Below are 12503 nucleotides of genomic sequence, written 5' to 3'. Positions count from 1 at the left end.
CTTTTTTCTAAAGCTGCAGGTGAGGATAGGTTTTTCTCTTCTGTATGATGGACATACAGTGTGCTACTGTATTAGGGGGACCATATTTCTCTTTGCTGAATAAAATGGTACCTGGTAAAATTACTTGTATTCAAGCGAGTTCAATGGCAATCAATCAGAGCTATGCAGTACAAGTGTTCAAATTAATGTCAAGTTGACTGAGCCCCTCTTAAAAAGAAATTCTGCATAGTCGGTTTCTTTTTATTTACCTTCTTATCTTTAAGGGTTTAGGGTTCACATGGGGAGAAGTGACACACCCCTTACCCCCTCACAAAGAGAGGTGACACATACGCACTCCTGTGCACCTCTCTCACATGGGGGGGGGTGACCAACCAATTGTACCCTCCCTGCCTGGTGCTCTCCACCCTTCATGCCTGGCTGGGCCCCCAGGATGGACCTACCTCTCCTGGTACCTGGTGTTGCATCTTCCCAAGGGAACATGTGGGGGGGGGCACGCAGGGTCACATGCCCCCCAGATTTCTGCATGGTTCAAACCAGAATGTGGCCAGCAGAAGCCTTTTTGCACTGAGGGAAGGGACAGGAGCTGCCTCCAGCCACAGGAGAGTAGTAGGAGGTGAAGGGATGACATGGCCCATGCTTTTGCAGAGCTCATCTCTTCTCCCCAACTCTCATGTGGCTGGAAGCAGCTTGTCCCTTCTTGCCCACACAGTGTTGAAAGGCAGCTAACACCTCCAGGCTGCTGCTGGCCACCAACATAACCTAGCCACTTCCTGTCCCATCCAGTTACAGCATGGGCAGGAAGGAATTAAGTCCTAAAGATTCACTGTGCACCAGTGCCCAGGAACCTGACTGCAGGGGCTTCAGCGAACCAGGTCAGAGAGGTGGCTCAGCAAGGGAAGGTGCCTAGGGGATGGAGCAGCCCCGTGCTCCCTGGGGGCAGGACCCAGGGCAGGGCGGGTGAAGTAAGTGCTAAGCCCCTGCCGTGGGGGCGCTGTTGTGGAGCCTACAGAGGCACCACATGAACAGGCTGGAAATCCCTTCCCTCATCCCATCACTCCAGAGCTTAGCAAAGACACTTCCCCGTGCCAGCGCTGTGCGGGGCTTTGGCACATGCAGGGCTCGGCTCCTCCTGGCCAGTGCCCCAGGTTGGAGTGTCTTGGACTTTCCCAGGCGCCGGCCCAGCCAGAGGCAGTGGGGGAAGGAAGGAGCCTGGCAGCCAGGCTGTTGGTGAGCTGAGCACTCTGACCAGGGGCTGGGTCGTGCAGGGAGAGGACAGCGAGAGGGAGACCACGTAAAGGGCTGATGAGTGGTCAGCAGAGGTGACATGTAACAGACCACCGCCTGGGTACCTGCCTGCACTCACCAGCCACCACAGCTTGTAGTGTGCAGCCAGTGCAGTCCGGAAACAGCATGGGGGGCAGTGCTCTGTATACGAAGAGCAATGTATACAAAGAGCAGACCTTCCCAACCTACAAGATGGATTTTCAAGGAAACACTGACTGCCCTACTCACAACTTAGAAGTTATATTTTTAAATACTCAAGAAATTAATTTATATATCTATCTATATCTATATATGTGTGTATGTGTGTGTGTGCATGCACACACACAACTCCTTACAGTATTTTAAAATGTAGCTTCTGAGTTGTAGGAATAAATTTATTGCCAGTTGGTTTAGGGGAAAATAAAATCCACCAATTCCCTCTGCCCGCCCCCTCCCCCGCAAATAAAAACCCACAACAGCAAGGAACTATTTTACAAATTTGCCAAAATAGCTAGCATTTGAAATTTGCCGAAAAGGTGACAATTTTTCAAAACAAGTAAACAAATCCCTTAGTGTTCTATTAAAAATGAGAGGGATGTGTGCGTGGGTGCAGACAGGCACAAATAGAATGTAAATCTGGCAGTGACAGTCCAGTAAAAGCTGTGGACTTTTGGATGCTGGTGGAAGAGAAGCACCTGAGAAAGTAATGAATTTCACATCTGCTTGCAAGCTCATAGACACTCTTTCCCCAATGCATATGTTAGTTTTGGTGAAAACGATGCACTCTGTCACTAGTTTATCTGAAATTATTTATCCATGTCCATTTCTCAGAGCAAAACCTATCTGTGTAGAATGGGATCCTTAAAAGAAAAATCAAAGAGAAAAAAATAAATATAGCAAATCCATGGATAGATTTACATTTCCAGGTAAAGTGAACTTTCAGTTTTGTAAACAGTGAAGGACATAAATGTATTAACAAAAATCACTGTGGTTTGAAAGAAGAACATCAGTAAGCAAGTATGGTGAATAAATGTACAATATTAAAAGGTTAGTATGAAAAATATAGCTGTACCTTAGAGATTGTTCAGGTGATCCTTTAAGACCACTGTACTCTGGAGACTGTATGTGTGCATGCAAAGGGAACTATCTGCATCCCTTTAGTTGCCAGATCTTCTACAGAGAGCAGTGTTACAGAAAGCAGTGTAAGGATCAATATAATGGACAATACCAATTATTCCCTTATTCCCTTTCTTCTTCGTAAAGTCAATTCATGTGATGCAGAGTTTTTATAAGTGGGCATGAAATTCTGTCTCAGGCCAGGCCCATAATACAAAGTTTTGTCAGCACAGCTATGTGTGAATAAACCCGCACTCCCTAGCTGGCATAGCTAAGCCAGCAAAATCCCTGATGCAGACACAACTGTGTTGACAGAGAGAACTTCTGCTACCATCACTAATGTGGTGTTCTAACACTGGCAGAAAAACTCCTCCTTCTGGATATGCTGTGTCTATATTAGGGGGAGCACTGCTGGTATAGCTATGTACTGATACATACTGATACCCCAATACCCGCAACACTTCTGCAATATAGACAAGGCCTCATAGGTGCCCAATGATACTAGGCATAGTAAAGGGATTTCTATTAAAAGCCCTGGATTCATTAATTTGGATGTATTATTTCAGAGATACTGTGATGAAGGAAGTAATATTTCTTCACGTAAAAATCAGCCCAATGAGGAATATGGCATTCCCCTTCTCAGGAAGTACAGAGTAACACACTATACCAGAATATCCCTAAAATAATCATTAAACGTACAGTCAAACAGTAATGCACATTAAAGAACGTGAGTAATGCATGTCGTATACAGTCCTGCAAGTGGTTCTAAAACTGAAGCCTGAACTTCCAGTGAACCTCAGTTTTATTTCAGTTTATTCCATCTTGACTAATAATTTACCAAGGGCTTTAGATATTTTTCTAAATGATTCCTTTAATCTAAAGTTTTCAATGGCGATTACTCCATGAGCACTGTGCGAAACTGAAGTTATATGGGTTGCTCTGCATGAACTTACGAGATTTCAAACTACATGTTTAGCAAAACTCAGTTACCACATGTAGAGATCAGAAATTAAACAAGAATAGATTTAAGTACAGAAAAGAGGCCAGATCCTCAGCTGGTATAAATTGGTGTAGCTCCATTGAAGTCAATGAAACTACACCAAATTACAAGCAGGTCATCTTTTGGAACCCATATGGTTTCAAATCAGATAAGAAGCCACCAGAGATTAGTTAACATTTATCTAGCTATAATTCATATTGCATGAGAGCTATGACCTAGGACATCCCCTCCGTTTCCACCAACGTAGGGACTCAGATTCAGTACATGTTTTCTGGGGAGTTGGAACAATGTCGAAGCTGCAGCTCCGTTACCTTATTTCTTTTGCTCCGGGATACTACAGAAAATTTGCCTGTGAGGAAAATGACTCTTTTATTGATCTTCTTCTCTTCCTGGACATCACTCCTCTCTTCTTTCCACAGACCCCCAGCTCCTTCCACTTTCTATAATGTTCACTCTAGTATCCTCACAGAATTCTCTGCAGTTCCTGATGCTCACAGACCTTCTCCAATACCCTTCTGTTAATTTTTGCCTCAACTCTGCCCCTGCCTCCTGCAAAACAATTCAGCATCACTTTCTTCATCATCTCTAACCTGTCCTCTAATCTCCACCAATTTGTTGTGGCTATTGATTTTCTTCTCAGGATTGCTACCCCATTTCTGTGCTCCCCGAAGCGAAATCATCATGACTTTCCTGACCAACATCTAGCTGTTGGTCTCCCTTCTGCTTCTGATTCCAAGGTATCTTCTGTGGTCCTCCCTCCCCCTCCCACGACCTACACCCACAACCACACCTCCTTCTGAATGGCCCTCTCCCTTGCTGTCACTGCTATTTTCCCCCTCATCCTAATCCTCAACCTCTTTTTCCTCCATCTCTGTCCCTTGTTGTTACAGCTGAGCTGGTTTTTACTTAGATGCGCTTCTTTTGTTCAGACACCAGGTCATTTGGTTCACTGCCATCCTAAAGCTAAATTACTAAAGGCTAGCAGACTGAGTGAGATAGGCTAGCACACCATTTTAAAAGGAGCTGCAGGCCTTAATTCTCACCTGAGAGCCTCCACCACTCTCTTCAGGTCTCAAACACGGAAAATTGAGGATTTCACACAACAATATTGCTTGTCTTTATTTCTAATTTAAAAGAAATCATTTTAGCCCAGCTTTGCTGTCTCCCCTACCTGTCACAAGATACAACCTCAGCCCCGCTTGTGTCTTAAGAAAACCGATTGCCAACTTAGAGGGAAAAGTTTGCATCAATCAAAGCTTTTGGGGATGACTCTGGAGAGTTTTCTTTTATTACCCCTTCCCCTGTCCTTCTTGGAAAAGCTCCTTGATAATGGAGAAGATATTGGGCATGGTGCATTTTGGCTTCCTCTCTACCAAACTGAACCCACTGTGTCCTCCCTTCATGTTGTTTAGGTTCTACGGTTACTAACCAGTGCTCCTTTAGCTCAGTGTACCATAATCTGGCCCTGTCTATTTTTAAAATCTCAATACATCGCTTTTAAAACTGGAATGGAATAAACATTTTCTAAATATGTGGCTTACTGTCCACATAGAATAACCATCCAGTATGCATTCTCACCCCAGATTACCAATTGGTAACTAATGAACAGTGAGCACTTTCTAACATACAATCCAAGTAGTTTTGGATCAATTTTCTAAATTCCTGTTGCCAAGGCCCTCTCCCCTAGCTACTTTTATTAATAATCAGGAATTTATTCCTAGGAAATATCAAAGTGACCATTTGTTGTGGATAGGAGCTGAGATTACTCCATTTGGACAGCTGTTCTTGGGTCCAGATTTGAAAATATATCAAGAGATTTGTAGTAGCGTAAATAATACAGAGCCCATATTTTCAATATTTACAAGTCAGATTTTATCTAGACCTTTAACCACTTTTGAGGCGTTCCAGGAGCAAGCTGGAACAAAAGATTTAATTTCTAAAATAGACACAATTTTGACTGAAAAAGATGTTGATAAGAAAACAATACAGATGAAAAGGTGAGAGAGTAATTTGGATAAAGAAACTGATCTAATGAGTATGTACACATCTTCAGTCTGTATTACTCAAAGAATTTTTTTAAATTAAATATTTCATTTGACTCCAGTTATGATACATCATATTTTTTGCTATGACGGAGGTGCTCTGTTGGAAGAGTTGCAGAGAAAAGGGTACATGCATGCACATCTGGTGTTTGTGTCCAGGAATTAGATGACTTTGAAAGAAAATTATTAAAGAGATTCATCTTTTGACAAAATGCCAGCTTCCTAGAGATCCCCCGACCTGCTTACTTAATGAGCCAGTAAAGGACCTACGTTTCTAAGAAATGATTAATTTATTTTTTATAGTTAGTTGCTAGACTTTGTATTGCACACAACTGAAAAAATATGAACCATCCTCCTATGGAATTGTGGTATAGTAATATATATGATGTTACTCCTTATGATGGAAAAGCTTTCATACCAAGTACATACACAAGGGAAGCACCAACAAGAGAGCAAATAGTTTGAAGTGTTGTCAACCTTTTTAGCATATGCAGAGGAGGAGCACTTCCCAGCCAGTAAGCCAGAATCTTTAGCCAGGTTCTGGCTATTAATCTGATCTCAAATAAATAACGTACGATGTAGTTTTAACGTTATATTGTAACTTCGGCTTAATAAAAAGTTTTACAGAGTTTTACTAGGAGAAATTATAAACCACCAAGAGATAAACTGTGTTTCATCTTCACCGCACAGCATATTGGTGGGGGTAAACCTGGCATTCAGAACTTTGTAGCTCAACAGTACTCCCTTATAAAGATCTATTTTCACAATACAAAAGCAACACAAGCTTAAGCAATTATACATTCCTTGCCACATTTTTAACAGGAACACTCCAAATGCTTCTATTCACAGTTCTAAAGCCAAGCTGTGAATATTTGCACAAAAGCTACTCATAAATTAATCCTCTTAGTAAGAAGATTTGAAAAAGAAAGATGCTAACCCAAAACAAAATTCGATAAACCCTACATAACATTTACATGTTTTTAATTTAAAATGTTATATCATGCTACGTAGCCATTAATTTTTACTGGAGCTTCTAAATAAATTAAAGCCATTTATCATTTTTAAAAATCTATTATAAATACCTTATTAACTTTACATTCAAACACAGACATAATATCAATTATAGCAGCATCTGATGACGTAGTAGCTATTCTATTCTAGGGAAGAGCTATACAAAACTATTGGTTTTCACTTAATCATATTCAGGTGTTCTGACAACAATTTGCAACATTTGGTTCAGTGTGAAAGTTGTACTGATTTCCACCAATGCGTGCTGCCAGTGCAAGCATTTTGCAATGTTAACTAGTCTCACTGTCAAAACAGACTTTTTTTTGCCCAAGAGTGTTTGTACATTAGTGATGATGAGACATTTGATAAAAAGAGAGGCAGTTTTCAGATTTAAAAAAACCCACAAAACATTTTTTCCATAGCAAGTAAAAAAAATTAAAGATTACAACACCTAAAGTTTTGCGAACATAGGGGAAAGTGTTCTTGCCCCACAGATTCTGCCAATTGTACTTCTCATTTTACTGATATTATAATAGGAATCTTACCTGCATAATCTGTTCTTGCATAATGTCCATCTTCAGACTTTGTGGTAGTAGTTGTGTTATCTGTGTTAAAAGAAATATGTGTTGCTTTGACATTTGCTGCTGCTGTTGTAAAAGAGAGGCTAATCTTGTAAATCTCAGCACTCCACTGACTTCAAGGGAGCTGTGTCTGGGAGAGAGGATCTGACTGCAATGTGTCAATTGCAGGATCAGGGTCTTTGGACTGATTCACCCCATGTTGAGACACAAATCTGCCATTCCGGGATTAACATTTGTCTAATGAGATCTAAAAAGATCCAGTTACAGTGAGATGTGATTTCCTCATTGTTTTAAATAATCTGGACATGGTGATAATCTAATTTGAAAATGGTGAACAGGAAAGGCGTGTTCATTTTAAAGAAATATTTTATAGGAATGTGTTTAATATGCAGGTTTAGTGGGGTTCTGTGGCCTGCTTTGTGCAGGGGGTCAGACTAGATGATCACATTGGTCCCTTCTGACCCTAGAATCTATGAATCTAAATAGATGTGCTTAGGATTTATAGGTCAGAAGCTGAAGGGGAGCAGAGGAGCTATTAAGGATCCTGTGACTCAATGGCCATTTTATTTACAGAAACTATTTAAAACCACATTTTCCTCATTTTTATTTTGAGCACAAAATAGGCTTTTTCAAAATCAACTCAGTGGTTACGCTGGCACACACATGAAATAGTGCCACACGCCTCTGAATCCTAATCCTAAATCTTGAATGTTGCCAGGCAAACAAGAATCACTGAGTTATTTCCTGAAAGGACATATGCCTTTCTGCTGAGGAGGGCTGCCATATTCATTAGGCTGAGACTTTGATCCAGATCCGGATGATATAACAAACAATGGTGATTCCATAGGCCCCACTAAAGGTATTGGGCCAGATCCTCTGATCCACTAAGACAGTTTTATGCTGCTCCAGTGGCACAAGGCAGCCCTCTAGCAAGATTCCTCATATGCAAGAGAATCTCTATGCGGCTTGGAGCTCCCATAGCAGCTACAATGCTGCCTCCCTTCTAACCTTCAGCACAGAGGGTGTGGCCAGGGGAAGAGGGTGTGACTGGGCTGTTCCTTTTGCCACTGTGATGCTTAGGAGCTAGAACTGCCTCTAGGGGCTATAGATATGAGCCAAACACAGCAACCTTAATGCTACAGAAATTTGTGCTGGGGCCTGTTCTAGGGCTGAAGGGCCGCAGAATGTGGCACCAGGAATGGGAGCAGAAAGGTTGCAAAAGTTGCTTAAAGCCACCTTTACACATGTCCCTTCAGGGCTGCACCAACCAGAGCTCAGCCACAGCTCAGATATGAGCCAGTATTTCAAAACCTGTAATCAACAAAATTCCCACTCCACCAGACTGCATCCTGTACTGTAAATTAGAAGAGTCTATTGAAAATATAAGAAGTGCCTAATAACAAGCCAGCCCTAGTTTTTATTTCTGCACAAAAACTGAAAACATTATTTGAAATGAATTTTGCTCTGAGCATTACCTTGACATCGACCCAAAGACATGACTTCAATTTTCTCCTGTTTCTGGCATGATGCTTCTTTGATTTGACATGCATTATCATAAGATTTCCCATCGGAAGCACAAAGAGGATTGAAGTTGGTCTGAGAACAGTCAATGTTGCACACACACCTGAAAAGATTAAAAAAAGGCTAATGTAAGAAAGCTTTCTCATGACATCCTAGATAAAGCACAAAAATAAGGAAGGCTTGGAGGGTTTCCATGGCTGTATAATAAGGATTGATGGAATGAAGCTGGAAAATTCTGGTGAAGGACTGTTTGTGGTTTTGATTTGGAATGAAATGCCAGGAAAAAAGTGAAAGAGAAAGAAAGCAAAAGAAAAACGAAAAGGCAAACAACTGGACATGTAAAACTAAATTAAAGCATGCACTACTGGAAAATAAATTACTGTAACTCCTCACCTAACATTGTATCAAGTATCAAAGGGGTAGCCGTGTTAGTCTGGATCTTTAAAAAGCAACAAAGAGTCCTGTGGCACCATATAGACTAACAGATGTATTGGAGCATAAGCTTTCGTGGGTACATTGTAGTTTTGTTCCTAAAAAATGCAACTTTAAGTGAAATGATGTTAAACAAATCCAATTTTCCCATAAGATTTAATGTAAATGTGGGGATTCGGTTCCAAGGAATTTTTTTGGGAGCAGACAAAAAGCATTATATACTGTACAGTACTGTACTGTGGTAGGGAGGTGCCCCTGGCTTATCCCACACAGCACAGCCCGCTGCAGGTAAGAACACTAGGCAGCGCCTTCGCAGCAGCAACGGCAGCTTCCACGGAGAAGAACAGGTGCCGACTTTGCTGGGAATGCTCAAGGCCCACCTCTTCCCACCCCCACTCCACTTCCTCTCCAGAGCACGCTTCATCCCCAAAGTCATAAGTGCCGCCAAACAGCTGTTTGGTGGTGCTCAGGATTTTCTGGGAGGGATGGGGAAGAGTGGAGACATGGTGCTTCCCCGCTCCTGCCTCTCCCTCCCAGAAAATCCTAAGCGCCTGGGTGGCGGAAGTGCTGGGAGGGAAGGTGAGGAGGCGAAGAAGAGGAACTTGTGCAATGTTTCCTTGTAAAGTTGCTGTTCTTCCACAGAATCTTACAAGCAGTGGACAGAGCAGGCAGCCAAACGATGTTATAAAGAAGCATTGCACAACTTTAAATGAGCATGTTCCCTAAATGAGCAGCGACATAACTTTGAAAGGACATTAAGTGAGGAGTTACTGTACATAGAAACAGATCCTCAGCTGGCGTGAGCTGCCAAGGTGTTGATGAACTCTATGGAACTATGACTAGCTGTGAATCTGACCTATAATATATCATGTTGTATATGTACATATTTATTTCAATTCATGATTATATACGAACATTTATAATATTTATCCCAGACTGTAGGCACTTTTGAAGTAATTAAAGATACATTGACATAAAAGATAATGCTACAGTTTCCCTCACCCTAAAGCCAGAAAATAAAGTAAATAACCAACCAGAAGTGAAATCATACCCAAACCCAGATATATTCTTTTCTTGTTTATAAAAGCATCATGCTGGTACCTCCTGAATCTGTATGTTGTATGGCAATTCAGCGTTAGCATGACCACAGATGGATGCTATTTTAACTCTTCCAGGACACACAGACGAGGACCCACAGACTCAAAGCAACATCAGACTCTGCCAGAACAAGAGATGCACAACCTGCAGATGTATCTTTCTCCACTGCTACAGTGACCAACACCCGCTCTCCCCCAAGATACTTTTCAAGATCCATGGGCCCTACATATGCCTATCACATCACGTGGCACACTTAATCCACCATGCTCCAAAAACAACTCTGTGCTCTCAAATGAACTCATACCAAAAAATGATAGCAAACAAAGAACATCCTATCACCTGTGGGTGAACACTTTTCACAGAACAATCACTCCATATCTGACCTCTGAGTTTTCATCCTCAAAGGAAACCTGCACAACACCTTCAAAACATGAGTCTGGGAGCTTAAATTCATAACTTTGCTAGATGTTAAAAATCATGGTCTTAATAGACAGACTGGATTTACGGTTCATTACAACAATCTATAACCCACTAGCCCTCACATTTGTCCTGTAATTGGAGAGATGTCAACTGGCCACTTCACATCGAATAATCTTTTAGAATGTGTGCTAACTACTAATGTTAAACAATCTGTTCCACCTCGTATTTAGCTGTGACACTGATTGTACCTTTCCTAGGCCTGGAGAAGAGCTGTGTGTGACTCTTTCATCCATAAAAGTCAGTCTGATAAAAGATATTACCTCACCCACCTTGTCCCTCTTCCAATGTCAGAGATGAAGCTGTGCACAAGACATAACGTTTTCAAAAATGACCGAGGAGCCAAAGTCTCATTGACTCTCAGTGAAATTAAGGGTATGTCTACATGGGCAGAGTTACAGCGCCGGCAGTTACGGCGCTGCTCAGAGAGCGCTGAAGGGAAACCGCTGTTGTGTATTCACACTGTCAGCTGCCTGCGCAATAGCATGTTCACACTTGCAGTGGTATTCAGACTGGTGCACTCTGAGCAGCTATGCCACAGAGCATCTCTTCCTCTTCTGTCGCTAAGAGTCGTGGGAAGGCAGAGGGAGTCACGGGGAATCCTGGGTCTTTTCCCAATGCCCCATGATCCATTACTTTGCATCCCAGCAATCCCTGTGCTTCTGTATGCTTTTGGCGCCATCTTTCAATGGCTTGTGTACTGTGTGCTCTGCCTCTTCGGTCTGCAGGAATCGATCCTGCACTGTTGACCAGTATGCTGCTCGCTCTAACACGTCATGAGTGGCAATGGAGTTATTCCTTAAACTACAAACGCAAGAGGAGTATGACACTGATCCCGCCATGTGTTGTAGTTATGACACGAAGGTGCCGACTACAGTGGAACGCTGCTTTTGGGCTCGGGACAACAAGCACTGACTGGTGGAATCACATTGTCATGCATGTCTGGGATGATAAGCAGTAGCTGCAGATCTTTCGGATGAGAAAAGCCACATTCATGGGACTGTGTGATGAGCTCGCCCCAGCCCTGTGGCGCAAGGACATGAGAATGAGAGCTGCCCTGCCGCTGGAGAAGCATGTGGCAACTGCACTGTGGAAGCTGGCTATTCCAGACTGCTACTGATCGGGCGCTAATCAGTTCAGAGTGGGAAAGTCGACTGTTGGACTCATATTGACGGAAGTGTGAAGGGCCATTAATCGCATCCAGCTCCGAAAGATTGTGACTCTGGGCAATATGCGTGACATTGTAGATGGCTTTGCACAAATGGGATTCCCTAACTGCGGAGGGGCGATAGATGGCACATATATTCCAGTTCTGGCACCAGACCACCTAGGCACCAAGTACATTAATTGCAAGAGGCATTTCTCTATGGTTCTCCAGGTGCTTGTGGATCATTGTGGGCATTTCATGGACATTAATGAACGCATCTTTCAGAGCACTGGCCTGTTCAGAAAGCTGCAAGGAGGGACTTTCTTCCCAGACCAGAAGATGACCAGAGGGGAAGTCAAAATGCCACTGTGATCCTGGGAGACTCTGCCTACTCCTTAATGCCGTGGCTTATGAAGCCATACACGGAGCACCTTAACAGCAGCAGGGAGCGGCTCAACAGGCTGAGCAAATGCAGAATGACCGTTGAGTGTGATTTTGGCTGTTTAAAGGCCCGCTGGTGCTGCCTAATGGGAGGCTGGACCTGGCCGATGACAATATTCCTATGCTTATAGCTGCGTGCTGTATGCGCCATAATATTTGTGAAGGGAAGGGTGAAAGCTTCATTCAGGGCTGGACTGATGAGGCTCAGTGCCTGGAGGCTGAATTTGAAAAGCCAGAGACCAGGGCTATTGGAGGAGTGCAGCATGGGGGCATAAGACTCATAGACTCAAGGTGCAGAGAATATTCCAGTAAGTGACCCGTGCCCCATGCTGCAGAGGAAGGCGAAAACCTCCAGGGCCTCTGCCAATCTGCCCTGA

General features: G+C 42.8%; 2 protein-coding genes across 2 annotated transcripts in view; both read right to left on the bottom strand.

The window, feature by feature from the left end:
* Positions 1–12503, bottom strand: part of CAVIN2 (caveolae associated protein 2) — a 259422-nt gene that overhangs the window by 126905 nt on the left and 120014 nt on the right. The gene's annotated exons all lie outside the window — the stretch shown is intronic.
* The window catches only part of TMEFF2 (transmembrane protein with EGF like and two follistatin like domains 2), a 180044-nt gene that overhangs the window by 47998 nt on the left and 119543 nt on the right, over positions 1–12503 (bottom strand). Inside the window, exons 6-7 of the mRNA XM_050969526.1 lie at positions 8486–8634; positions 6975–7034 (exon numbers count right to left, since the gene is read on the bottom strand). Coding sequence (XP_050825483.1) covers positions 6975–7034; positions 8486–8634 — 209 coding nt within the window. The remainder of the gene's footprint in view (positions 1–6974; positions 7035–8485; positions 8635–12503) is intronic.

The sequence above is a fragment of the Gopherus flavomarginatus genome, chromosome 10 (assembly GCF_025201925.1).
Source record: "Gopherus flavomarginatus isolate rGopFla2 chromosome 10, rGopFla2.mat.asm, whole genome shotgun sequence".
Lineage (NCBI taxonomy): Eukaryota > Metazoa > Chordata > Testudines > Testudinidae > Gopherus > Gopherus flavomarginatus.
This window is presented reverse-complemented; position numbering and strand designations above follow the sequence as displayed.